Source organism: Colletotrichum siamense (genome assembly GCF_013390195.1).
Source record: "Colletotrichum siamense strain Cg363 chromosome Unknown KSG_Cg363_contig09, whole genome shotgun sequence".
NCBI lineage: Eukaryota > Fungi > Ascomycota > Sordariomycetes > Glomerellales > Glomerellaceae > Colletotrichum > Colletotrichum siamense.
Genome location: NW_023501022.1, coordinates 311,808 through 338,257, shown reverse-complemented (window position 1 = coordinate 338,257; position 26,450 = coordinate 311,808). Strand labels below are relative to the sequence as shown.

General features: G+C 54.6%; 11 protein-coding genes across 11 annotated transcripts; 6 read left to right on the top strand and 5 right to left on the bottom strand.

The window, feature by feature from the left end:
- Positions 1-102: 102 nt before the first annotated feature.
- Positions 103-2,082, bottom strand: FRE2-1 (Ferric/cupric reductase transmembrane component 2; the record flags this gene model as incomplete). Its single annotated transcript, XM_036644723.1, has 1 exon — positions 103-2,082. One exon carries the CDS (start codon positions 2,080-2,082, stop codon positions 103-105), a length of 1,980 nt encoding a protein of 659 aa, XP_036490064.1.
- Positions 2,083-4,110: 2,028 nt separating this feature from the next.
- ctr4-1 (Copper transport protein ctr4) lies at positions 4,111-4,781 on the top strand (the record flags this gene model as incomplete). Its single annotated transcript, XM_036644722.1, has 2 exons — positions 4,111-4,189; positions 4,306-4,781. The coding sequence occupies 2 exons, from the start codon at positions 4,111-4,113 to the stop codon at positions 4,779-4,781; spliced, it is 555 nt and encodes a 184-aa protein (XP_036489649.1).
- Positions 4,782-5,387: 606 nt separating this feature from the next.
- CGCS363_v012872 (putative transcriptional regulatory protein) lies at positions 5,388-8,607 on the bottom strand (the record flags this gene model as incomplete). Its single annotated transcript, XM_036644721.1, has 2 exons — positions 5,388-7,662; positions 8,366-8,607. The coding sequence occupies 2 exons, from the start codon at positions 8,605-8,607 to the stop codon at positions 5,388-5,390; spliced, it is 2,517 nt and encodes an 838-aa protein (XP_036490063.1).
- Positions 8,608-10,584: 1,977 nt separating this feature from the next.
- rhmD (L-rhamnonate dehydratase) lies at positions 10,585-12,075 on the top strand (the record flags this gene model as incomplete). The annotated part of the gene is made up of 4 exons (XM_036644720.1): positions 10,585-10,688; positions 10,767-10,915; positions 10,992-11,959; positions 12,016-12,075. The coding sequence occupies 4 exons, from the start codon at positions 10,585-10,587 to the stop codon at positions 12,073-12,075; spliced, it is 1,281 nt and encodes a 426-aa protein (XP_036490062.1).
- Positions 12,076-13,473: 1,398 nt separating this feature from the next.
- DHG2-1 (L-rhamnose-1-dehydrogenase) lies at positions 13,474-14,286 on the top strand (the record flags this gene model as incomplete). Its single annotated transcript, XM_036644719.1, has 1 exon — positions 13,474-14,286. The coding sequence occupies one exon, from the start codon at positions 13,474-13,476 to the stop codon at positions 14,284-14,286; it is 813 nt and encodes a 270-aa protein (XP_036490061.1).
- Positions 14,287-17,552: 3,266 nt separating this feature from the next.
- On the top strand, positions 17,553-18,988 carry CGCS363_v012869 (putative CDP-alcohol phosphatidyltransferase class-I family protein; the record flags this gene model as incomplete). The annotated part of the gene is made up of 2 exons (XM_036644718.1): positions 17,553-17,875; positions 17,977-18,988. 2 exons carry the CDS (start codon positions 17,553-17,555, stop codon positions 18,986-18,988), a joined length of 1,335 nt encoding a protein of 444 aa, XP_036489485.1.
- A 924-nt stretch (positions 18,989-19,912) lies between these two features.
- CGCS363_v012868 (uncharacterized protein) lies at positions 19,913-20,976 on the bottom strand (the record flags this gene model as incomplete). Its single annotated transcript, XM_036644717.1, has 2 exons — positions 19,913-20,620; positions 20,884-20,976. 2 exons carry the CDS (start codon positions 20,974-20,976, stop codon positions 19,913-19,915), a joined length of 801 nt encoding a protein of 266 aa, XP_036489486.1.
- A 37-nt stretch (positions 20,977-21,013) lies between these two features.
- CGCS363_v012867 (uncharacterized protein) lies at positions 21,014-21,526 on the top strand (the record flags this gene model as incomplete). Its single annotated transcript, XM_036644716.1, has 2 exons — positions 21,014-21,228; positions 21,340-21,526. 2 exons carry the CDS (start codon positions 21,014-21,016, stop codon positions 21,524-21,526), a joined length of 402 nt encoding a protein of 133 aa, XP_036489481.1.
- A 417-nt stretch (positions 21,527-21,943) lies between these two features.
- On the bottom strand, positions 21,944-22,454 carry COX9 (Cytochrome c oxidase subunit 7A; the record flags this gene model as incomplete). The annotated part of the gene is made up of 4 exons (XM_036644715.1): positions 21,944-22,037; positions 22,106-22,136; positions 22,288-22,330; positions 22,419-22,454. The coding sequence occupies 4 exons, from the start codon at positions 22,452-22,454 to the stop codon at positions 21,944-21,946; spliced, it is 204 nt and encodes a 67-aa protein (XP_036489482.1).
- Positions 22,455-22,925: 471 nt separating this feature from the next.
- CGCS363_v012865 (54S ribosomal protein L22) lies at positions 22,926-24,067 on the top strand (the record flags this gene model as incomplete). Its single annotated transcript, XM_036644714.1, has 3 exons — positions 22,926-22,965; positions 23,057-23,854; positions 23,928-24,067. The coding sequence occupies 3 exons, from the start codon at positions 22,926-22,928 to the stop codon at positions 24,065-24,067; spliced, it is 978 nt and encodes a 325-aa protein (XP_036489483.1).
- A 464-nt stretch (positions 24,068-24,531) lies between these two features.
- CGCS363_v012864 (GPI-anchored CFEM domain protein) lies at positions 24,532-25,675 on the bottom strand (the record flags this gene model as incomplete). Its single annotated transcript, XM_036644713.1, has 4 exons — positions 24,532-24,906; positions 24,965-25,221; positions 25,280-25,451; positions 25,586-25,675. 4 exons carry the CDS (start codon positions 25,673-25,675, stop codon positions 24,532-24,534), a joined length of 894 nt encoding a protein of 297 aa, XP_036489484.1.
- Between the last annotated feature and the right edge of the window lie 775 nt (positions 25,676-26,450).

The window sequence follows — 26,450 nt, the reverse complement described above, 5'->3', positions numbered from 1 at the left end:
TGTACCGGTCTAAGTCTTCTAGTTATGAAAAATGGTATCAAGATTGATGAATTTGAACAACAATGAAAGCCGCAGGAACCCCGAGCACGTAACCGTCAATCATCACCTTTCCATACGCTCGTCATGGATAAGGGTCACATTATACCGCTCCTCTCCTCTCCATACCCTACTCACTGAGTTGCACTTCGAGACCGCAACACGCATGTCGGACATCAAGCCACCAGGGCCACTGGCAAATACGGCCGTTCTGCCAGAGGCAGTATTATCCACGAAGTTCCGAACAATGGTGTCCAGCTGGGGATGCCCAGAGGCTTCGCCGCTCATCGTCTCCGTCACAACGCGTGATAATACTCGAGCCTGCTTCTCATCGGAATCAGCTGCGTCTTCCGACGTAGATCCAGATTCGGAAGCCTCAATGGCCTTGCTAAATCGGCTCGGGGGTTGACTGCGAGCATCGCGCGTTGCAAAGATGCGGATAACCACCTTTGGACCATCACTGGTCTCTAGGGCATCAAGTTCGGGTTTGATCCAAGCAACGTCGCTCATGTGTCTTACGACCCAGACAAGCTCGAGCTTCCGAGAATTCCCCGAGTGCCTCTTGAGGCTTATCAAAGCCGGAAGAACGTATGTCACTCCAGTACCACCAGCGACGCAGAGAATGTTGACATCCGAGGTAATATTTCGAATGATTGGGTCTCCGTATGGCCCCGTCAGTATCACTGGCGTCGTGGGCGCAGCATGTTCCTTGTCGCCGGAGAGGGCGGCAAGCTTTCGTGCGGCGATCTCGGCCACCTTTCTGGTCTCGCCGCCCTTGGCACGGAAAATGTACGAGTGCTTCGTCTTTCCGTTCACCGTCAGGGGCGCGTTAAGAGGAGTGAACGGGTGAGACTGCCAAATACTGCTTTCGGAGAAACACAGATAGAAGTGCTGGCCGATGTGCCATGCGTCATGAGGATGTTCGAAGTCGAGTCGGACGACATCGCCGTCCTCCGCGTCCGGGAAAATCGTCAAGGCAGCCTGGGCAGCAGAGAAGCCCATGCCCTTGCCCTCGATGAAGTTATGGTGTAGTAGAGCCGTTCTGATACCACGGGCAGCGCGATCCAGGAACCAAAGAACGAGAGATGGAATCATAAAGCACTCGAGATTCTTCCAGTGACCGATACAAGCTCCAATGTATAGCATTGCAAGAACATAGTGGGACTTCCGGAAGAACTCATATCCTGTCAGGCGAATAACCGGAGGCAGACTTAGGACGTAGAGTGCCATGAGGAAGAACAGGGCGATGCAGCCCCAGATCATGTATAGCTGGGAGATCCACTCATTTGCGACGGACGGTTGAGGCTGGTACAGTCGAACCTCGACCACTAACCACGCGATAGTATGCAGACTTGACTGAATGACAATGATGTATCCTAGCCAGCGGTGAAGGAAGTTGAAGTTCTGGTAGGGGACTCCGGTGAGAAGAGAGAGGATCGACTCTCTGGTAGCAAAGAGAACGGTCAAGGGCGTGAGAGCGTAAGCAAGGATTCCGAGACGATCAGACCAGGGGCCGAGAGTAGTTCGAGTGTTGTAGACCCCTGGCATTTTCTTGACGGGCGTTACCCAAGTGGTGTAGATCATGCCGACGAAGGAGAAAACCAGAAGGTAACCAGCCAATACGGTCAGGATTAATACCTGAAGACGCGTGGTGCGTCCAAAGATGGGTCGGACACAGTCGGGAAGGAGATAGCGGTTGACCGCAGACGAGGTGGCTTGGCGGAGGCGGTGGATGAAGCTCTTGCTCGCGCGTGTGTCTTCTAGGAGGGCAGCACGAAGGACGTCTTCCTCGGAGAGGGATGGAATGGCCCGTCTTCCAATGGCCCAGATCAAAAGAATACCGCCAATGATGATCCATAGAATACCAACGTATAACATACCCCGGTCGTGGGAGCCGTAAACAAGATCAAGATATGCGCATGATCCAGCATCGTTGGTACAGGGGACAGCTCGGTCTGCATAACCCCAATGAGGCTCTAAGGACGAGGCTTCGCTCAGGTTCTGGATATGGCGAGCTGCCAACTGGCTCCTAAGATGATAGTCCATTCTGTAAGAGATGCCTAGCTTGTCGGTAGGTCGACGCCTGAAATGGGGGCAAGCTTGCGAGACGTCAGCGCTCAGCGCCGTCTACGTAGGTTGACTTCCAGCGCAATGTAGGGTTGCATAAAGAACGAGGCCGTTCGCGTGTCGTTCTGCCGTCGCGAAGTATTGCCGAGGGAAGGAGGCTTGATGGCGAGATAGTGAGGAAGTAGGATGACGATAATCGAGCGAGGACTGTGCTGTATTGCCGATGATGGTCGTGGCGTGGGAAAAACCTAATACGGAAGCTGTTGGTCGTTCTGGGACGAGAGACTTTGAGATGATGGTGGACCAGACAGCGACATCCGGCAACGCATTTCTCTTAAGGCCCAGGGGACGATGTGGCAACGGTACTAGGTAAGTATCGTCGCATTCTCTGCATGGGAAAAAACGGGACGAGGCGGGATTTGAGAGAGTTTATGGGGTTGGTCAGTTAATGTAAGGGTCTTGGTATGTTTCCGGTTTGGGGCAGCTCCGCGGTGTTTCGATCCGGGATGAGAAGCGGAGTTATCTGGATAGCCAGATGCCCCATACTAGGGCCGCTTCGGCGGTTGTTGACTTTCTTTTTGAGCAAGTTTGTGTGTCATCAAGAATGGGAGAGCTATGACGAGCCAGTTGGCTAAGGTCCAGACCCAGGCTGGAGCCCGCGGTGAAGGGAGAGATAGGGTCTGGCCATGACGAGGTCCATGGATGAAAGCCGTGTGGTTCTGCCTAGACGCAGAGCAACAGCGGGGTTTATCCACGTCCTCGCTGAGCAAGACTTGAGGCCATATCAAGCACATGAAGCAATATCCGGCTAGGGACTGACCGTAGTGAAGCAGGTGAATCCACAGGACGCACTGATATGTTGCTGTTGGTCTTGAGATGGGAGCCAAGAGGTTAGCTGACCCGATCCAGAAACACGGAACTTGAAGTGAAGGAAACGTGGAATGAGCAAGTTCGAGGTGAGCATCTTTGAGCAAGTTTCTGCCGGAAAGCGGGCCCGGGCCGGGGGCGTCGATCCACTAAGGAGGCCGGGGCGGGGTTGGCACGGACACCACACTACGGGAACACTGAACAGGTGCGGTTCCAAGGCCCACTTGTTCTCCATAAAAGAAGTTGAGGCTCAGACACTGACACTGGAGCGCATTCGCATTTCTTCTTGCACCTTGATAGCATCAACATAGGGATCTGTCAAGATGCGCCATGCCAGATTCCTGCCCCTACCACTCTGCTCTAATTATCCCATGGTGGTGTTTGAGCAAGTGCATCGCGCTGCATTTTTCAATTGCAGTTTGAATTGTCAACTGTGAATAGGTTGCCCGGCGGGAAACGGTACCCACCCGCATCTGTCCACGGGTTTTCGTGGTACCTTTTCCGTACTATATGGAGTTGAGGTACCTTACGCAGTTAGTGTAACCTCCGAACCGGCTTAGCGTGAGCAAGTTAGAGGGTCCACTCCGCGCTCACCTCATGATGGCCAGTGGCAAGTCAACTTGGCAATTCGACTTGGCAAAGCACCTGTCACTGCCACCTCAACTCTGATTTCTTCTGCCACCAATCATAAAGTTACTTCTCTTAGGGCACGTCAACTCTTCAGTCCCAAATCTGGACCGTCTTGAAACTTGCGCACCACTTAGCTTACCAGGATTGATTCCCCCGCGACCCAAAGCTTCTGCTGGTCGCGTTTCCCACTGTTCGGTTCACCCGAACCCACTGCATATCTGCTTGCTGCCGAGCTCGCCCGTGCATCTTTCCTCTCGTTGCGGGGCAATTTAATCCTCTCGCTCACCCTGCGCTCCAACCTCTTAGCCTTCCGTCTTCGCATAGATATTAAGCCACCCCGGCCCTGACTCCTCCCTGCGGCGCCGGTCGTATGAGCTGCCACCGTCCCCGATCGAATTGCGCTTTGCTACCACCACTCAGAAACCGAACATCGCAACCTTCTGGGGCTGAAGTTCCTGCAACTTCAGAATCGACACGCTACGGAAATAGAGCCACAGACCTCGCGGCATAATGGATCACAGCTCTATGAGCAGTTCCTCGGCGGACTGCAAGATGTCCATGTTGTGGAACTGGTACACAGTTGACGCTTGTGCGTATAACCAACCTGATGGGCACTGACTGCCTAGCCTACCTTATACAAGCATGCTCGCAAATGTGTGACATCTCAACCTTGAACGAATTCTGGCTGACCTTTGCCCCTGGTAGGCTTCCTTGCCGAATCGTGGCAGATCAAAAATGCCGGCATGTTCGCTGCCAGCTGTATCGGCGTCGGTCTTCTCACCGTTTTCCTCGAAGTCTTTCGCAGATTGGGCAAAGAATACGATGCCCTCATTCAACGCCAGTTCCAAGCACGCGCTGCTGAGCTCCAAGCTCGCATCCCGAAAGAAACCAATTGCTGCGACCCTCCCGCCGTCGTGGCGCCTCAGACGCTCGTCTTCCGCGCATCCCCCCTGCAACAATTTATTCGCTCAATAATTCACGCCGCCACCTTCGGCCTGGCCTACATCGTCATGTTGCTGGCAATGTATTACAACGGATACCTCATCATCTCAATCATCATCGGAGCCGGCCTGGGCAAGTTCCTGTGCGACTGGCTTGTCTGCCGCATCACCCTCGACGCACCAACAGCGCCAGGTCCAAAGGCTCCAGGCATTGAGGAGCCAAGCGTGTGCTGTGGCTGATATATCCTGCTACCCTACATGTTGTATGCATCTTTTCAGCGGTGTTGTGGCGCATGATCATAAGGCACTGTCGCGTTGCGATCGGTCAGGCTGGGACGGGGGACTGGGAAATATTTTGCTGTCTAATGCTCAGCAGACACTTGGGTTGGCTACGAAGCAAATAATGAAAATATACCCTTCTTTTTATTGACAAATGCCTCGGCGCAACCTTGTTGTATCATAGGATTCTCACCCCGTCAGATCCTCAGTAGGCAGTTCTCCACTGCGCAGCATCCGCCCGCCCCAGACTAGTGACACAACTTCAAACCGATCAAAAGCTTCGGCTTCAAATGCTTCTTCTTCGAATTTTCAACAGCTGTTGGACTGAGACCAGTCGCCCAGAGTCCGAGACAACCGTGAGATCCGTCATTATCATACACACATACTTGCATAGTCCACCCTTGATTGAGTCAACCCATCTTACATACAAACACAAAACAGACAGGTATCGGGCCAATGCAAGAACTAAAATAATTACCTGGCCATGCGTTACGTTGCCAGAACAACACTCAACCAGCAGCACGCTAATCGAAAACCAAACCCCTAAATCCAATGTTCGGGTGTAATTCATGTGAGAAACTTAGCTCCCTCCTGCTTAAAGAGCCAGTCGCTGTTCGCGTCCACCATAAAATTCGTAATGTTGAATTCGTTGCCCGGAGGAGCTGGTCCGCTGGAGCCGCCGTTCTCGCTGTTTGCATCAACCCCTGATGATGCTCCATTTTGCCCACTGGGCCCGCCAGCCGCATGCTGGATACCGGCTATGTTCTCATTGCCTACCGGCAAACGTGGCACATTGAAAAAGTCAAAGACATCCAAATACTCGAGCTCATTAGGCGCCGGTGTTCGTGCGGGCGTAACGCTTGGTAAGCGGCTGTGGTTGGGCACCCCGTTCGCGCGAGGCTGCCGCGAAATCAGAAAGTCGAGGTCAAAAGCCGTCCGGCGCATGTCGGCTAGTATCTTGACTGAGCTCGGGGTGACGCCGTCTCCCTGTCGCTCGCTGTCGCGGTGTTCGTCCAAGACGCGTTGTAGAAGGCCGCAATAGCGCGCTGCCACTGGCCAATATCTCCCCATCTCGCGAAGGGTTTCCACGAAAAACTGGATTTGAGGTGAGAGTTTGTGTTCTACGGTTGACCCGTGGACTAAGAGCAAACGAGAGGCCACCCAGAGTGTAAATGCGAAAGGGGGACCCAGCTTCGCCAGCAGGCCATTGTTCACGACGAATTCGCCTAGTGCGGCTATGTTCTCGACTGCGCCGTGGCATCTCTGTGAAGCACTGTAAGAAGGGGTGAATATAGGAGACCGGGTCGTTGGATATGCCGCTGACGAGTGCAATCGGATGACTGCTGTGTGGTACGTGGCGTGTAGCATGACCCAGCCACAGTTGAGCGTCTTATTGCCGGGCTGGAACAATTTCGCCATATTGCCGTATTCACCGGGAAGACCGAATTTCCACGATGTGAGCATGTTGTCCAACTCCTTGTACCGCATTTGCCACTGCTCAACATCGCTCAACGCACTGATATCCACAGGCTGCTTCAAGAACTTGTGGATCTTGGAGAGGATGGCCAAGATCTCAATGTAATACGAGAAAGCACCGAGATTCTCCGGCTTGTTGATGTCATACTCAGGGTTCGTATCCTCAGGATGGTCTTGCGTACGAAACCACCGCGTCTCGACCTTTTGGTTCTTGATCCACAAATCATCTCTGCAGGGCAATGTGCGGTCGATTTCTTTATCATCAAGTGCGAACTCGAAGGCGGTTGCCAATGTGGCATAGCGGTCCAGAAGATATATCATCCAGAATAGCCGCCGTCGTGACTCTTCTTCGATGAAGTCCTTTGGCTCCGGGAGAATCATGGCCCTCAATGTATAAATTGATGTAAAGTTGGGCGAGACTGAGAAGGATGTGCTCTCAACAGCCAAACCCAGTTGCACGACCGATCTTGTGATCAAAGCCATGATATTCCACCCTGGCGGGCCATTGCTGCTCCCTACTAGATCGAGGGCCAGAATCACCAACGCTTGGAGAGCCTTAACCGAAGAATTTTCCATGCCATACAGCAAGACTCTTTGTTTGGATATGGAATGATAGTGCTGCCGGCTGTCCTCCGTGAGTCTCGAATCGGTTGAGTAGCGCAGGGTGGTGGCTACTATGGCGTGGAGAAGGATGCGATCTGTCTCTTCAAGAGTGGAGGGTCCGAATAGAGAATCAAGGGTCGTTTTCCTGTGCAGAATCGGGCACCATGTGTTGATGTGCTTGAAATATAGGTCTACCAGGGCATAGAGCAAGTCGTAAGGTGGAAGCTCTTGATCTGGTGTAGTTGAGGTCTGACTCTGGGCCATTGGAACGTCAGGCGAGTGGAGTTGCGTCTGGTTCGTGCCGTAGTACTCTTGAGCCGCACTGCTTGGGTGGGACATGGCAGCCACATGGCTCGGAGGTGCGGGCATACTGCTCATGGGCATCTGCCCCTGAAATTCATGCATTGAAGGCGTCGGGGGAGGCATGCCAAACTCCATGGACTGCGTTGAGGGCGGATAAGTGGACGGCTTTTGCAAGAAGAGGGCAGTCTCAGCCTGTGGTGTCCTGATCGACTCTGACGGGCGAAACAAATTCGCGGTTTCTCGTGGAGTGCCGTGGTCACTGGGTAGACTTGGGTTGCTGTTCCGTATACTTGGCGCCGTGCCATTGTGTTGGCTGGAAGTCAGAGTTGCCTGAAGGATCTCGGCATGCGCTCTGAGGATTTCCTCGAGCTTATCCAGGCGTTGCTCAAGTTCCCGGCCGTAGCCTGCGCGAAGTCCAGGCTTCTTACGCTCCTTGTATTCGCAAAGAGCACCATTGCGACTACACCAGCCGCAGGAAGGTTGGCCACGGTCGCATTTTACCTGTAAAGCCGAGGTCGGTCAGCTGCAGCGCCCTTGCGTTTTCCGACGGATGCCTATAAGGCCGCAAATCAAAATGAATAACGCGGTGTACGCTCTGAGCTTGCCAACACTACAGTGGTAATGAAGGTACCACGACGGAGGATCGAGGAGAAACTGGGGACAGCAACTGTGGAGGTGGGTAAGGGGGAAATGGAGGGGAGCAAAAAAGGAAGCTGAAGTGGACGCAACGGTACCTTTCTTTGCTTACAGAGCTCGCACCTTGGAATTGGGTTGTTAGCTTCGGTATTTTGCTCGGAAGGCACATGCTCTGGAGACGGTGACATGGGGAAGACGGGGACGGCAGAGCACAAGGGGCATATCAGAGACAAGCAGGCGGGTAAGAGCAGGAATGAGGCGGCGAGGTGTGGGGGGGATATCAGACAGAGAGGCGAGGCAGGTATCCAGAAAACGGGCAAGGCTCTGACTTGGTTTAAACAAAGACAAAGCACAGTAAAGGTAGGGCAGGAAGGGCGGAGCAGAGCGAGTACGGGACGGCCAACCTAAGCAAGGTTGTTGTTGGGCAGTGACGGGATTGGGATAGGGATAGAATGGAGACAGGACGGAAGGAGAAGTAAGTGGACAGGCAAGGGGAATGGAACGGAACAGAACAGTGAATGACTTACGAGACAGATATGGGTCTCTTGCGCTTCCCAAGACGGGTAACATCCTGATCGTCCTGTTCGAGATCGTTTTCATCAGCGCTATGCAGCTGGTTGCCGTCGTCAGAGTCCTGGTCGTTCAGGGACTGGGTCTGGAATTGGGTCTGCGACTGGTTCTGGTCCTGGTTCAGATTCTGGAGAGACTTGGTAGTGTTGGCTGCAGGCGGTGACCGGCTGCTGAGAGCGTGTCCGCCATTGTGCTGCATCCTCAGGTGCGCGGGTCGGATGGGCGACGCGACGCAGCGCAAGGCAGTCGTCGGGTGCGCGGGTGCAAGGCAAGGCAAGGCAAGGCAAGGCAAGGCAAGGCAAGATGCGTGGTTGGGTATGACGCGCGCAGCGAGGGCGGCAAATTCGCTGGAGTTGCAGGCGTTTGTGCGATTCGCAACGCAAACTTCGGGAGAAGCTTGGGAAGCTCGGGGTAATGTTGAGCAGAGGGTGGGAAAAAAAGGGCACAGGAACAGGAGGCTGGGGCGGAGGGCAAGAGGAGGCTCGGGGTATTTTGTTTTTCGTCCCACACGTGCCGCAGGCCGAACAGAAGGAAGAAAATGATGTGACAACCCCGGACGGCAGCAGTGGACAGACAGACAGACAGACAGGCAGGGCCAGGCAGACAAACGGACAGGACAGGGAATGGAATGGCGGCGAGGGGAAGGTGGATGGGGGGAGGGAATTCGGGGGAGGGGAAGCGAAGCGGAGAGGCCCGCGAGGGGTGCGGAGGTGAGTGTGGAGGCGGAGAAGAAACGGGCGCCTCGGATTGGACAGACTCCAACAGATGGAATGCCAAAACTCCTGGGTACGGTGTACCTACGCGGTAAGCAAACTGTGGAGGCCACGCGGACAGAATGTGGAGGTGGCTTGAGATCCGTGATCTAGCGGCTGCGCCAGGCCGAGGCAAGGAAATTCCATTGCCTACCTACGACCACACTGCAGTAGCATACCCGCAAATGGCAGGCTCCACGTGATCAATCGCGACATCTCCGCCGTGTGCGATCCGCCGGCGCCGGGCAGACCTGGACGGGAGTCGTGGTGCGGAGACGGCTACCGCCGGCCTCCCAAGTCGGGCTGCGACCGGACCTGGAGTCCTCCGCAGTGGAGGAAAGCACCTGTTGATGCCTCAGGAGAAGCAGCCTAAGGTACCCAAAGCTCCCGGACTAGATCTCGGGCAGAGCTGTCCCATTCCCCGAATGCCAATTGTCACGAGACCATGGCTGGGATTCGTACGGAACAGAGCTCACCCGAATTGACTCTGAGGTGAGAGCAACGTGGCTCGGCCTTTCCCGTTCCACGCAACCCAACCAGGATTGCTGTCGTCGACCCAGAGACGCAGACTCATCCGCCATCGCCTTCCGCAAGCCCAGTTATACATTGAAATGTCCGATTGGCGAGCGCCTGCAGGGCAATTAGTCGAGCCTTGTGCTACTTACTCGATTGAGTTCGTTGTTGGTCGAGCAGAGAAGCTTGTGTTCCATGCCGTGTTCCATACCGAACCCGGCGCGTCTTGCATCCGCCGGAACGACATCAACCTCGCTGGTCATATCCTTCGAGTTGCTGCCCACGCCAGCAGTTGATCGGAGCCCGGCCGACGCACGGAGAGGGAAGGACTCCATACCTACCTAAGCACACTGCAGTGGAGGTAAGGAGGGTCCTTCGTGCCCTGAGCGTACGCTGGAGCTTCCGAACCCCCATGCCGAGTCTCAATGGATTCCGCCTGTCGGGACATTTGACACCGATCTCCAAAAACCTTCCCGTCCACCGCTCACTACCTTACCTCAGTCAGTGAGGCAGCACGAGCTGAGCCCACGAGACTCTCGGCCCAGCCATGCCTTGTTTACCCCCACTAACCTGATCATGTTGCCGTTGCCGGTTTTGCCCAGTTGCTTCTTGCCTGGCCGCCTAGGTTCCGTCGTCTGATAAGCTGTCTCCTGTTTTTTTTTTTTTATCCCCTCCCTTGGTATTCAGCTCGGCTTGTCTGTTTCGTAAGCCCGCCCGCATACCGCATGGCGACTTCCTCCAATTATTCTTAAAAAGACGCTGGTGTATTTCTCTTCCCCTCACATCTTCTCCCCCCCTCAATCGCTTTTCTTCAACCGCATCGTGGCTCTCGTAATTGTCCCTGCAGCGCGTCACTCCCTCTTCACCACCACTTCCACCTCCTCAGCAAGAGCCATACAGTGAGTGACACAATGGCGTCCGTGAGGTCTTTCCCGTCCATCAAGGAGATTCGGACCTTCGTTATTGGCGGCGTCGGCTCCGGAGGCGACTACCACAATGTAAAGGGCGGCCACTGGTAAGCTTCCCACCACGTCGCTCCGACTGCAGCGGTACGACGTGTCACAGAAGCGCGACTGACACTGATTTTCAACAGGTTGATTGACAGCCCCATCTCCACGCCTTGCTCGCGATGGGAGCAATACCGCAATTCCAGAACGAGTTGGGGCATCAACGTCCTAGGCTCGTTTCTCGTCGAGATTGAATCTTCAGATGGCACCGTTGGAATTGCTACTGGCTTTGGAGGTAAGCTGGGTGTATTCGCGACGCCTTTCTTGGGCGAGACGACGGAGAAACTAATTTGCTAATACACGACGCACAGGTCCTCCGGCTTGCTGGCTCGTCCATCAGCACTTCGAGCGCTTCCTCATCGGTGCCGATCCACGCAACACGAACCTGCTGTTCGAGCAGATGTACCGAGGCTCCATGTTTTACGGCCGCAAGGGTCTGCCCCTCGCCGTCATTTCCGTCATTGACTTGGCCATTTGGGATTTGCTGGGCAAGTTGAGAAATGAGCCTGTCTATAGACTGATCGGTGGTGCCACCAAGGAGCGACTCGATTTTTACTGCACCGGTCCTGAGCCGGCTGCGGCCAAGGAGATGGGCTTCTGGGGCGGCAAGGTTCCTCTCCCATACTGCCCAGACGAGGGACACGTTGGGCTGAAGAAGAACGTCGAGTTCCTGCGCAAGCACCGTGAGAGTGTCGGCCCCGACTTCCCCATCATGGTGGACTGTTACATGAGTCTGAACGTGCCCTACACAATCGAGATTGCGAAGGCGTGCGAGGACCTTAACATCAACTGGTGGGAGGAGTGTCTGTCCCCCGACGATACGGACGGCTTCGAGCAGATCAAGCGGGCACACCCGACCATCAAGTTCACAACGGGCGAGCACGAGTACTCACGGTTTGGGTTCCGCAAGCTTATCGAGGGCCGCAACCTCGACATCATCCAGCCCGACGTCATGTGGCTGGGTGGCCTGACAGAGCTGCTCAAGGTTTCGGCGATGGCGTCCGCCTATGACATTCCTGTTGTTCCTCACGCCAGTGGCCCGTACAGTTACCATTTTGTCATCTCACAGCCCAACACGCCATTCCAAGAGTACCTGGCCAACTCCCCAGATGGCAAGAGCGTGCTTCCCGTGTTCGGTGATCTCTTCCTGGACGAGCCCATTCCCACCAAGGGATATCTTACAACGGCAGACTTGGATAAGCCTGGCTTTGGCTTAACGTTAAACCCCGCCGTGAGGTCAAAGTTGATTCCAGGCAAGGCGCTGCTCAGCACCAACATCGTAAGAAACTAGCTACCCACCCACATGCGATTGTATCAAGACTAACAGTAAGATAGGAGAGGCCTTTGAAGACGGCAGAGGAGCAGGCGGCTGCGAACGTCACGAATGGCGCTTGAAGTACAAGGAGAGAATACAGGCTCACGGCATGCACGGTCATGAAATATAGAGGCGAACGGTGGTGGAGTGCGAAGTACTGTCCTCGGCGGGGAGCCATTGCAAACGAGACCCTTGGGACAGTGCCGCAACCAGCGGCCATGAATACTCTCATAATGCTGTAGCAATGGAATGAATTGGATGTTAATGTCGGCTCACTGTGTTCTTCGTTCCCTATGCCTTCGGTCTCTGCCGAATTTGACATCAGAAGTGTTACTTGATCTGGACGGCCAGCAGCAGTCTAACCATGGCAGTGATTACGTGGTTGAGAGAGATGATATCCATTATCGGGACACCCGAAGGGCATGACGCACCGGAAAATCCGAGACAGGCGATGAATAAATGGCGTCGGGTCGCCCAAGGTCGCGGAGCAAAGGCCGTGTCAGCGGCGTGGACGTTGTTAGAACGAGGGACTCCCGACTGTGCTTGGTGGGGTTGGCTCGCTGTAATGAGGCCCGAGGACGCGGGGTGAGTGACTAGGTAGAGAACGGACACAGCTCGTGGTGGGTCCATGGTGGGGGTTTTAAGGGGCTGACGTTCAGTGAATGAAACCTGACATAAGGTAGGTACGGTACCTAAGGTAGGCACCTTATGGAAGTGATCTGGGGGAAGGGACACTGGAATAGACGGGCTGTGTGCCTGGGCACCTCAGACACCTTCCGGGGACGGCACTATCTTAAGGGTACCTTAGGTAGGCCGAGTAGGTAAGGTAGGTAAGGTAGCCCGGTAGCCTTGATGATGCTTTCTGACGGAAAGACACGATGCCTGCGCATCCTTTGCTACCCACCTACCTACCTACCTTAAGGTGCATTCCTACTGGCAACAAAGATTACCAAAAGTCCCGACCTGCCTCACCTAAGTTTAGGCACCTAATTAGTACCTACCTTACCTTAGCTTACCTATCTTACCTTGTATACCAACTTGGGCATCGTGACTCGGTTCGTCGGTGCTCCAAAGAACCGGCCTCGCTGCACATTAACCCCTCGTGCTCCTCCCGCGTCTCCGCCTCCTCCACCGCCGTCACCCACACCACCACACGATCGTCCGCAGCTACAAATACTCTGCCGGCCAGCCACTCGTCCACCCGTGTCAGAACGTACACGCTTCGATCGAGAAAAGACAGCCGGAAGAGAGTCAACGAACCATCTTGCACGCCATCAATTTGAAGTAGGCTACGATCGATCTTGTCTAACCCCTCCGGCTTCTCCTCACCCGTGTCGCCGTCCCCTCGCCGTCGAACCAACTAAATCCTCCGACACCCTTGCCGCCCAAGACAACCCCGCACCCGACATAAAATCAACCTCACCTCCTCCAGCTTCTGTGCGACGTCCCGGACTACCGCGCAGCCATCTGACATCAATATGGCTCCAACCAACCTTCTCGCCGGCAAGACCGCCATCATCACTGGGGGTACCACCGGTATAGGACGTGCCATCTGTCTTGAATACCTCAAACAAGGAGCCGATGTGGTCGTCAACCACCTGGGCCTTGAGAAGGACCAACCTCATCTCGATTCTCTCGAATCCGAGGCAGCTTCTTTGAGAACGGCGAACCCCAACGCCGGACGCTTCGCTCATCAAGTGGGTGACGTTCGCGAGCCCGAGACCGCCGCCCAGCTGGTGGCTCTCGCTGTTAAGCACTCGGGCAACGGCCGCCTCGACGTCTGTGTCTCTAACGCTGGCATCTGCACCTTTGCCGAGTTTCTCGACTTGACGCCAGACCTCTTTACCAAAACTGTCCGCACCAACCTCGACGGTGCTTTCTATGTCGTACAAGCTGCTGCTCGCCAGATGAGCCAGCAGTCGCCCCCGGGAGGCAGCATCATAGGCATTTCATCCATTTCTGCCCTCGTCGGTGGCGGTCTGCAAACACATTACACTCCCACCAAGGCCGGTGTCCTCAGTTTGATGCAGAGCACCGCTGTTGCTCTGGGCAAGCATAAAATTCGCTGCAACGCGTTGCTCCCTGGCACCATCAAGACCCAGCTGAACGATGAAGATCTCTCAGATGATGCCAAGCGCACATACATGGAGTCCCGCATTCCTCTGGGCCGCACCGGAGTGCCGTCCGACCTTGCCGGCCCGGCCGTCTTCTTGGCCTGTGAAGAGCTCAGCGGTTATGTTACCGGTGCACAGTTACTCGTTGATGGCGGCCTCTTCGTCAACCTTCAATAAGCGCCATGACCCCTGACCTGTTCGGGTTTCCATTTTAGTGTTTGGTATCGGGGAATCCTGCCCGAAGGTATCGTAAAATAGGAATGAGGAATGAGGCATATTGCAAGACGAATGAGGGATAAAAGGGAGATGCACACACACCTCGCACGCGAAGGCGCTTTGGCTACTACCTGCCGGCCTAGCCTGCGTTGCCCATTATCATGGGTGAAACGCAGCTCCAAGGATGGATGGATGTATGATTGATTATTAGCAAGTGAGCGGCGTCTCCCAGAATCCACCTTCGTGCTCTGGCCATCCAGTCACGCCAGCCCATTGGAACCATGACCCTCCATTATTCCCTCGTGGAGCCCCTCAGCCTCCTTGGTGTCTGCAGAGTAGTAGTACCATGGGCTCCTGGTACTTGTTTCCCTCCTCTCATTCTCGCCTGTCGTTGTCCATGCTGTTTTCTGCCCAACGAGCTGCAGCAGGCGAATAGGATCTGGCTGAAACATGCAGCAGGTTTATGAGGAATGACAAGGCCCGTATGTCCAAACTGTCTCCGGTGGACTTACGGCAGACAAAAATGGATGGCAAGGGGAGTTGCAAGGGGGGGCGTGCATATAAGTACAGAGACGGCGGACGGTGACGGCATCACAATGCGAATGGCGAGTAGCGCGCGTGGTGGCAGCGGGACGCGATAGCGATAGCGCCGGACCATGGCCTGTTTCTGTTCGGCCAACGTCCTGCCTCGTCTCGGCAAAGCTGACCGATGGCGTAGCTACGCAGGAGAAGACGGCGAGGCGCAGGAAAACAGAGAGACAAAAGGCTATGGATGATAAAACGCGCATCAAGAGGTCGTCCCGAGCCTGTGAGAATGCCCACCATGCCCACCATGCCCACCATGCCCACCATGCCATGCCTGCCTGCGGCCTGCCTGCCTGCCCACCCTACTTGACCTTACCTCGCGCAGTGAGCCTGCAATGCGTCGCACATGTCGCTGGGAACGCAGTGGATACTTGGGGAATGTGTCGAATTGACCAACACATACTGTACGAGTCGAATATTTGGCCATATGCTTCATTGTCCCGTTGCCTATGCTCCATTGTCCCTCGTGCCCTCCCACTCCTCGGACCCCAAGAGGAGATACTGTGCGTATTGCGCCCGTCCCTCAACAGGGAGGGTGGGAGCAGCCAGTTCACCCACAAATGTTGATGAGGGACAGACCGCGGAGCGACGTGCCCGTGGCGGCGGGTACAACGTATGTGGATGGCCTGGAGATGTTGTGGATTTGTGGTCCTGTTCGCAATGACATGGAGAAGCCGCAACGAGACGTCATTCGCCGAGTCAGTCGCTGTTAGCCCAGATACGTTGGCAGGAAAACGGCCTTCTGTGGGCAGTTGCCAAGGACCAGCATTGCTGGACTCTCGAATCAACTTTTTTCTTCAAGGCCATGCCAGCCGTGCTTAATTAGCAGGCAGTGAGACAAGCCCTATCATGCGGAACCGGTATCAGAAAAACCGTACCTTAGGTAGACACGCCCGACCCCCTTTCCAAGCGCCCGGTTCATTGCCGCCACAAGCGCATTACCTAAGCCAGCCGATGGTGCGGAAGTTCCTTCGGCCCGTCTTGCGGAGCCCTCCTGGTCCAATCACCCGATAATCCGGCCTGTCACATCGGTTTCTGAACCCTTGTCTGTACACTAGTGTCTCGAGTCGGTATCCATCAGTCTGACGTCACTGCGGGCTCTCCGGACCCGCTCTGATGGAGCCCGCTTGGCCACCACACGGCCAGAACTCTCACGTCGAGGCCTGCGCTACGTATACACTTTTCCAATTTTCCTGACACCGACGCCCTCGCTCTCACCTCATGGTGCGATTGCATTCTCGCATTTGTGGACCACAATCTGTGCTATCACGGCAGGTTACTGGCACCATCCCTGTAACGTCTAGGCGTATCGCAAGGAACGATCGATAAGGAGCAGCACCTGGATCCAATAGGAGCCATGGAAGGGGAAAGGATGGGAGGAGGGGGAGGGGCAGTGGGGGGGCATCCTCACAGTGTTCTCTGCCCTTTTCAAGTGAGAGGCATCACACAAAACCTGCACCGATGTACCATTTGTACTACCTAGACACAAGGTGGCGGGGCATATACTTTGAAAGATACCGGATCAAACTCCTGGCTGTCTTTACCTTTCGTTGGCCCGAGGCGTCCTTCTCTCTGACTGCGTGTCGCTTCTTCTCTCGCTTCCCTTGTCCATCTTGGATGTCCCTCCCTCATCATTGCTGTTTTTGGCTGACCATGCCGCAAGCCGCAGCACCCGTCCGAAAGTCTTGAAAGTTTGCTTATTTCAGGGTCCAACGGGCGTGATGGCGGCTTGCATGTGCACTCGCCAAGGCCGCTTCGGAAAGGCGATCGCTGCCGCATCAGTCCAGTTATCATCATCCCTCTCGGGACATTTCGAGGGCCTCTCCTTGCTTCTCGGCGGAACCTTTCGCAGCCGCAACGAGGAACCAGAAAGCCAAGTCTCCACCATGACGGTTGGCAAACTGGGGCCGGATGGAGCCTCGTTCACCATGCTCTCTCTCAAACTGCCATCTTGGTTGGCGGCTCGCTGGGTGACTCGCTCATTTCTTTGCCCGGCCCAGCCTTTGCGCCGACCCCAATCTGAATCTCACCGCCGTCGCTCCGCTTTGTGCCCACGTTTCTTTGCTTTCAAACAGGCGCACACACACGCAGGATACTTTGGAGATTGGGCACTGAGCCTATCCTAAACATGTACTGCTGTATCCTGTAGGAATCAGAATTCTCACCACCAGGTAAGGTCCTTGTGTCTCCCTCAGTGGAGCACTCAGGTCTAGGATCCAAAAAAACTTCTCATGCTACTTCGCCTCCACGTATCCACGGACCATGCACGACTCAAGAAACTCATCCCAGGGGTATCAGTCAACAAGGGCCTGCGTTTGCCTGGTTTTTGCGGAGACATCCACACGTTGGAAAGAGAGTGCTCCAGAAAGAGAGGTCAGCTATTAGAGTGAGACGTCAGCGTCAAGTCAAGATGCTCTCATACCTGGACTATATAAGCCGGTGGTTCCCAGGACGCATTCTCAAGATGGTGCTTATTGTTGCTTCATCATCTACTTTTCCGATTCATCAGCGCTTTTGACCGCTGTTTATCTTTGAAAGATTAAGCTTGGGTGCATTCTACTACTCATCACCTCACTTGATTGCGCACCAGGAAACTAGTCTGCTCCCTCCGTGTTCGACTCCCCTCACAACGGTTATAAAACATGGCTCCCAACCACCGAGCTTCGTCCACCGGCAGCTTCATTGAAAGCATTGTCGCAGCCCGCAAGGAACTGGACAATCTTGCTCTAAGCACTCCCGAATCCTCTCTGGATGGCTCCGCCGGCGGCTCTGCTGGATCATCAGCTCTGGGTAGCCCTGCCGGCGCGCTGTCACCAGTCACGCCCACAATCGACGCCCCTGTCGCTGACAGCTTTGCTTTCGCCTTCGACATCGACGGTGTCCTCATTAGAGGAGGTCGGGCAATCCCCGAAGCAGTTGAGGCGATGAAGGTGTTGAATGGCGACAACGAATACGGTATCCAGATGTAAGTTGTCACCCCGCCCACATCGCACGGCCCCACTTGTATCCGCCGCATCGTGGCTTTTCTGCTCGCCAATGATGGATGCTAACATGCACGTCTAACAGTCCGTACATCTTCCTCACCAATGGCGGTGGTAAGACGGAAGAAGAGAGATGTGGTGATCTGTCTAAGCAGATGCAGATCGACATTTCGCCAGCGCAGTTTATCTGCGGCCACACTCCCATGAGGGAAATGGCCGAGCGCTTCAACACTGTCCTTGTTGTTGGCGGTGAGGGCGAAAAGTGCCGCGAAGTTGCAGAGGGCTATGGCTTCAAGGATGTCATTACACCCGGAGACATTATCAAGCATAACTCCGCAACAACCCCCTTCCGCAAGCTCACTCAGGACGAACTTACAAATTCTCGCGAAAGAGATTTCACGGATGTCACCATTGAAGCCATTTTTGTCTTCGCTGATTCCCGAGACTGGGCTGGCGACATTCAAATTATGCTGGATCTCGCCATGTCCAAGGGAGGCCGTCTCGGTACTCTGAGCGAAACTTTCGACGAGGGCCCACCGATCTACTTCTCTCATAACGATGTCGTCTGGTCTGCTGCCCACGATAATGTTCGTCTTGGTATGGGCGCTTTGCGCCGCATGTTGGAGGTCATTTTCCGCGACGTTACCAAGAAGAAGGGCAAATTGCACACCCACGCTTTCGGCAAGCCCCAGGTCAGTACCTTCGAGTTTGCAACGAGATTGCTGCAGCAATGGCGTCGTCAGCAACACGGCTTGGACGCACCTCCCGACACCGTCTATTTTGTTGGCGACACACCGGAGAGTGATATTCGGGGCACCAACGCCTACGATGAGTATGCGGACAATGAGTGGCACAGCATCCTCGTCAAGACCGGTGTCTACCAAGATGGTACGGAGCCGGCTTACAAGCCCAAGGCGACTGTCGATAACGTCCTAGACGCTGTGCGCTACGGCATCCAGCGCGAGATCCGCAAGAGGGTTGTCACATCGCTGAGAAAGGACATTCTCGGTGAAGAGGAGTGTTTGAAGGCTCTTCAGTCGAAGGACAGCGCCGTTTTCACTCCTCTGGAGGAGCGTAACCAGCCAATTCTGGGCTAGCGTAGCCATGTGAACTTCGTGATCTAAGACTTTGTTTGCTAGCGAGCCACTTCCTTCTTTTTCTTAGTGTTGGGGTTAAGAGTTTAGGGTACTTGTTTAGTTCGGGGGAAAATTGTGATACCACTGGCGTTTTCCAATCAACGAGGTACATGACCGCAATCTAGAGTTGCGAGACTAGCGACAGCAGAATACACGATACACAGGCGCCATTTGACGCCGAGGGATTTGAGCACTTGAACCTGTACAACCATCATGACACACACTTGGCTTGATTTTCGCGCCCAGCACCTGGCAATTATCGCCAAGCTTCGAAATGCTTGTTTATGGCACGATTAAGGAGGTCCCTGAAGCTAACTCATCTCTTGGCCGGCTTCGTTACAATTTTTCACGCCGCTGCCGAACCATGTACATGGTGATTGATTGGCTTTGGGAGACATGAAAGGTAATAAGACGGGATTGAGATGCCGAGAGGGATCTGGTCCTACCCGTTTGGGCCGATGCGTAGCCTGCGCATCTCCGTCATGCTGCGGCCTCGCGCGGCGCCGTGTTGTTGTAATACATGCCAAGTCCGGCCGGTGTTGGCGTTGGTGCATGTCCCCCCCCCTTCGGCTACCTGGGCCGCCGATCCCTTTCCGCTCCGTGTTTTCCAAGTACACCAGCTCCGAGGTAACATGACTTGGAGTGCTGCAACGGTGGGTTGTTGTAGTAGGGTTTGTCTTCATATGCAAGTGGAACATGTGGGTATGGTGGGTTCAGAGATGTTGGTCAAGACACAGAAAGAGAGCATCCTGAGCATGTCCTTAAATGTGCAATGTAGCACGTAGTTGCAGATGTAGTTGCACTGGACATTACGAGAAGCATGCTCGCTCCACTCGCATCTCCTCTTTTGTCTCCTCCTCCGCATCCTCCACGGCCCCATCACTTTTAACTGTTTCCAGTCGTCATTGCATTGCTGTGGTGAGATTCGGGTGCATGAGGAAAGGATTCCGTGAAGGTAAAGCTTCCCCACCTCGCAGAGGCAACCCACAGTGCCGCGTCAACGGCTTCTTGACGCCTTTGGCGATCGCTGATGGCCTCCTCTGCGCTGCACGCGATGGAGAACCCGGGAACGTTGGCGCGTTCGACATCCAGCCAGCCTCTCCAAGCGGCCACTATGTCGCCGGCTCCGATGGCTCCGATGACCACAGTCCCCCACAACTCGCGTGCGCCGCTATTGTGCTTGCCGTAGAATATCCATTGCTCGGCCGCAGCGACTTGATCCCTAAGTTGGTCTGGGGAAATGCGCTTTGGATCGGCAGGGCCATTGGTGCTGCCGGTGATACCACGGCGCGCCGGACGCTGAACGTACACGTGACGGATGTCGTCGACACCGCAGCAGAGGCGTGTTACGTCAAAGCGGCCTTCTGTGTCGAAGATGAGAACCGTCTTGCAGTGGGGCGCGGACACGAGGCCCGACACAAGCCGGTAGATGAGCGGGAGTTGACGGCCGGTGACGGCGAGAGGAATAGATTGTGTAGCACGAAAGTTCTTGACGGCGAACGCATTCAGGAGTGGGATGGGAAAGAAATTAGGTCGATTCTTCCTTTTCGTGGGGTTGACGGGCTTGTGTTCTGCGCTGAAGACGTCCAAGACCTATCGAAACAAAGTCAGCTGTATGACGATGACAAATGTGCGAAAAAGAGATCTGCTGTGACATGCCGAACGGAGCCTGGTGATGGTTTGATGCAAATAGCCTGGGGGTTGAGGTGTGTGAGTGGTGAGCTGTCTGGCTCCTCCACGGACCAAAAGTTTGCGTCCGCCGACCCCCCAAAACACCGACCCCATCCACCGTCCACCATTTACTCAACCTCACCAGTCCAGACTACTTATCGCCTCTCATCTTGTGGCACACCAACCTGTTCTAGCGTGGTCTCTTTGGCGTCGCCCAAGAGCCTCCTGCCCCTCATCGAGAGCCGCGAATACTTTTTCTTGTCCAGATATTTCTTCATCCTTGCAGTTGGTTTCGACGCCGCCTCTGCAGCCGAGATGACCCCGCCCTGCCTTGTTTTCGATGCGTCGGATTTGCCGCGACATGTGCAGGCGGACCTGAGAGGCAAAAAGCGCAAGCTTGAGAGGGGTGCTGATGTCGATTTGTCCAAGTGCGCGTTGCGGGCGATGACGCAGTTTAGATGCACCGTCAAAAACCCCGACCGCAGAGACAGCCCCATTGGATGTTGGCCTATCATGCGGGTTTTCCGGCAGTAAGTCCGTTCCCAACTTTGTTCTACTTGGCGAATCTCATGCGGCACGAAATCGGCGATATGATTCATTCCCATGGCATGCTTAAGATTACTGAACATTACCTTCAATAGATGCCAGGATAAGAAGGGTACATTTACTGTTGAAACCACAGCATGGGAAGGGCTGAATGCTGGACCCAAAGATGGGCACACCAATACTTTGGGCTTGCGCAGTACAGACGTCCGCCAGGGCCATGGCAGAGAGGGAAATGGTGACCAGCGGACGTATCATGAATGGCCAGAGTTGTGGGAGAAATAAAAATGTTCAGGTGCTGGAAAAAGGCAGGCGATCCAAAAGCTACGAACAGAATTCACGGTCCCTTTAAGACATGAAGTCCTTGGGAGCTTTGTATGTTAGACGGACTTTTGAGTTTTTCGTCTTTTGAGGCATTGGTGACAGTATCATGTTCGCGACAAGCAGCACGTCTGACTGAGCGCCTCACACGCCTCGCAGCAATAATTTCTGCACGTCACACCATTGAACCGTTGCCCTCGACGTAAGAATAGTTCTCGACTCGATTTGCTGGCGTGTATGGTACAATCGGGGTCGGTTGACCAGCTGATGAAGCCCGTATCTTGTCTATAACCACGAATGCTCTCTCAATCCCATCGCTAATCGAAGAAAGTGCCCTCGTTTTCTGCCGCCACCGCAGTCAATCGTCGTCGTTGTGGTCATTTACTGCTTCTGGCCACGAGCCTCAGCCTTCTGCTGCTCCAACTTGGCGTAATAGGCATCGCGAGCGTTCGTGCGAGGCATGTGGAAGCCGTACCTGACATACGGTTAGTTCGAGCATGTTTGCGTGAAGTATCGGGCGAATATAATCCGGTGTTCGCATACCAGTAGACGTTGGCCATAGCAAAGCCGAGACCTGCGAGTAAGTTAGGATACTGGTCCGAAGGGTGGGTGACTGCTGGGTAGCGAGCGCATCGATGCATATCCCGAGGATGGCCCATGAAGGAGCGCAATGGGGCGGCGCAATTCCAGCTGCGGACCAAAAGAGGGTTTCGGGGAGAACTCACCAAGAGCGATGCCAAGGTCGAGGACCAGGTTGCGTCGCAGCATCTGTTGTCCGCTGTTAGCCAACAACTGTTCATGCTCCGTAGGCCCGGCGACTGCGGCTCAAGGTGCTCAATTGATTCGGGAAACGTACGCCCGTGATGGGCTTGACAGCAGTAGTGCCGGCCATTGTGATGCGGAGTTGAGTGGGAGTTGTGAGGGTCGATTGAGGCGATATTTCGTGTATCCGAGGGTGCTTTGGTGATGCTCAAGTCCTCGGGTAGCTCGAATGGTCTGATGAATTCGCGCGATGGAGTCATCACGTGATGTCAAATTCTCCCCATCCGTAGGTGACTTGTTCCTGACCTTCCCGCACTTCTCACATTACCTAAGCCAGGCAGGCCTGGGTCTTTGAATCCCCCTCCATCTGGTTGGCTGCTGGTTGGCGTCATCGTATCCTTACATAAGCGTCCGTGTTCCTGGCTCGGTGCAAACGGGTCAACTCCGGCTAAGGACTAATGTAGATCCACAGAACGACGGCCCGCATTGGCCCGGGCGCAACTCTCTGCATATCAGATGTTCTGATCTAGCAATTTTCTGCAGGAACGGGAATGGCGACGTAGGATTGCTGGTTTAACGTCCAGCAGACACAACAGCAGCCATGAACATCCATCTCCCTGCGAGGAGATTAACCTCTTCCGGTCAGTTTCGAGGATTATGTGTTCCGTTCGTGAAGTTGCTACTTCGACATGGCACTGGCGGATCGACCAGCTAATCTCTATCGTCCATTAGCTTCTTCAACCCTTCAATCCATCGCACGACCAACGAGGCCTCTTATTCTTCCCTTGCGCCCGGCCACTCAAGTTCGAAGCAAATGGGGCTTCTCTGGCATGTTCGGCCGCAAGAAGAGCAATCCTGTTGAGGATTCCTTCAGCGGTGGCCAGAACCTTAACGACCCCAAGATCCGCGAGCAATTCGCCAAGAAGCAGCAGGCTTCGCTTTCCAATTCTATTTTCGAAGAGGAAGTTGAGGATGCTGTCGCCGAGGGCGGAAAAACTGCCCCCGGGATGCAAAGCTCTGTGAAGACGGCAGAAACTATGTCGTACCGGGTTGACCCCGACCCGCGAGCTCGTCTACGATGGGAGAGGAAGAAAGTCATCCAGATGGTTCGTCGCAACGGCCGCGTCAGCCGCTCTGAGCGCATCGCCCAGACGGAGAAGGAGCTCCAGCATAAGAGTCCCTTCCTGGAGACCAGCGTCAAGAAACTTGTGCACCTAGCTCGTCAAGTACAGGGCAAGAGTGTGGATGAGGCGATTCTGCAGATGCGATACTCGAAGAAGAAGATGGCCCGGGAGGTCAAGTATCAGCTCGAAGAAGCTCGAGATCTGGCCATCGTCAGCCGCGGCATGGGTCTGGGTAAATCACATGATCCAATCAAGATCGAGACCAAGGACGGCAAAGCTTTGAGAGTCGACAACTCATCGAAGCTCTACGTCGCGGAGTCTTGGGTGGGAAGAGGACCCTGGAGATCCAAGTCGATGGACTACAAGGGACGAGGCAGATTTGGCATCATTCAATCACCGTCAACTAGTAAGTCCCGACCCGGTTCAGGCCCTTTATCGACGTTTATCTTCTTCATGTGGGCTGACCAAGCCATTTTTAGGCATTTCTGTCGTGCTGAAGGAGGAGAAGACGAGACTACGCGAGTACAACGAGAGAGAGGCGAAACAAGCGCGGAGGAAGCCCTGGGTCCACTTGCCTGATAGGCCGGTGTCTGCGCAAAGACCCTACTACTCTTGGTAGACACTTTTCACTGTGGCTACAAAACTCCCAGTCTTGATGTCTAAAGTCGATTGGTCGACAGAGCGTGCAACACCACTCTCTGGAATTGTAAGAATATGTACAATGAAAGATGCCATGGAAACCATTACGCCATATTTTTTCCCGGCTGTAGCCATGATGTCGCATGTGTATGCGAAGCAAATCGAACTCCTAATTGGTATAATCGCGAGCAAGCTAGGCACCACGCTCCACACCGCACCCTACCTACGCCGTACACCAAACAATCGTCAATCGTTAATCATAATGTGCTGCCGGCCGCAATCACCAAACGTCTTGTACGCCAGACGGTGTTTTTGTCAAGGCATCTACCACAGCTTGGCCTGGCACAAGCCCAACCACGATCTCGGTGCCATCCCCGTCATGTTGTGACGAGTACTGTTCGGACAAATGAACGAGTGGCGGTGGAGGGTAAAAGGATAAGCCACTCAGATCATCCGTCTCGGGGACTGGCGTGGAACCATATCTTCATACCTTCGAGACCGCATTTCCAGCTCCGAGTAATTCTTGCCAGTCATGCCCACAATGCCGTAGTCTCTCCCAGAGCCTGGCATCGGTCCTGAGATCTGCATGGAACGTGTCCTGTTCTGCGGCCTTCTCACTAAGAGGTAGAGAGCAAGGGCGATTGCAAGGACGCCCACGCCAGCGCCAACGCCAATTCCAATCTTCGCTGGTACTGAGAGGCCTGCAGTGTCATTGGAGAGCTTTCCTGAATCGCTCTCTGAGGCGGATCCGGATTGCGAGCCCTGGGAACCTGTCGAGGTCGAAGTAGTTGACTTGGTGGTTGATTTGGTAGACGTTGACTACAAAGATGTAATGTCAGTTGTGTCAGCCTTTCTGCGGCTTCAGGAGGGATTTTACCATAGTTGTGGGCGCAGGAGTTGAGACTTGCGTAGTCTGGGCAACCTCAGAGATCGCCTTGCTTGTTGCATCTGCCGGTGCCGAGTTGACGGGTTGGGACGAGGGTTTCTCTGCACCGTTTGTTGCGACAGTAGCCGCTGGTTGAGCTGGCTCGGATGATGCTTGGGCTGGTGCGGGCGTGGTAGGTTGTGGCGGCGGCGAGGAAGCCGGCTGGGATGCAGGCGGTTGTGTCGATGCAGGAGGAGCCTGGGTCGCAGCTACGCCGTCATGTTAGTGATCGCGTTGCTTACTCTGTAGATCCAAGGGGCATCATACTTGCACAAAGAGATGTAACGTAATCGTTCACCTTGGTAGCGACGTCGGCGCCGCAAGACTGGGATGCACAGTCACGAACGCCAAACACAAAATCTTGTTGCTTGCAAAGGCAAGAGTTGTCCTGAGATGCGCAGCCAAATCCCTTTGCAATGACAGTGTTGACACATGAGATCTGAGAACTTGAGTTAGTTGAAAGTACAAGCATAAGGAACATGTCATTCCAGTCGACGAGTCTCAGCCACGATCATGCTGAAGAATCGAAGCAGCATTTTCGAGGCTGGGTATGACGTTAAAAAAAGGACTTACACCACATGGCGGTAACGAGTCTAGCTGCGCGTGAGCAGCACCGAGAAGAACGACAGAAGCCGTGGCCTGAAGCCAGATACGACGCCTCATGATGGCACGGGGTAGCAGAGGTGAAGTCTGGCGAAGGGTATAGAGGAACGAGGGCGTGACGGAGTGTTTGAACGGCTGAGAAATACAGCCTGGCCTGTGGGAAGTGATGAGACACTGGTGTGTGTATGACCAGACCCGTCACAGCGTCACACAGCAGCTCATGGTCTGTCTTGAATCTGAAGTGGTAATCTCGGAGCTGAGCTGCCCAGAGTTGGAGGTGTTGGTGGCGTGTGAGGGCGTCAACGTGGCGAGGCAAGCCCCAAACACGCAGGGGCACGTTTCGAGGAGCCAAGAAAAGAAATAACGAGACAGCAGCTGGCAGTCCAAGTCGAGAGAGGGACGAGAGGACGAGCAGGGACAGACGATATCGACAGGTAAGGAGTAGACAGGTGTCTGGAATAATGAACGACGGTTCAAGTGGTCAGTCGCAAGGCAGTTGTATGTCGAGGGCGGGCGGTCGAATGAGGGATAGACGAGTCAGACCGGGCGAGAAGAGAAGAAGTCTGACAGAAGCTGGAAGGAGAAGGGCTGGCCAAGACAAGAAACGAAGGCCAAGGCCAGGCGGGAAGAATGGAAAGAGAGGGAAAAGAGGCGCCCGGCGGGGTGGAAGCGAACGTATGTGAAGAAGCACAAGAAGAAGCTAAGAAGAGAAGAACAGAGGCAAGGTTCCGAGAGGGAACAGGGCCAACCGCAGAAAGAGAAGGAGATAGAAGGGAAGAAGCCGGTAAATGAGGCCCAGGAATTGAGAAGGGAGGGCAGAATGGGGATGGAGGGA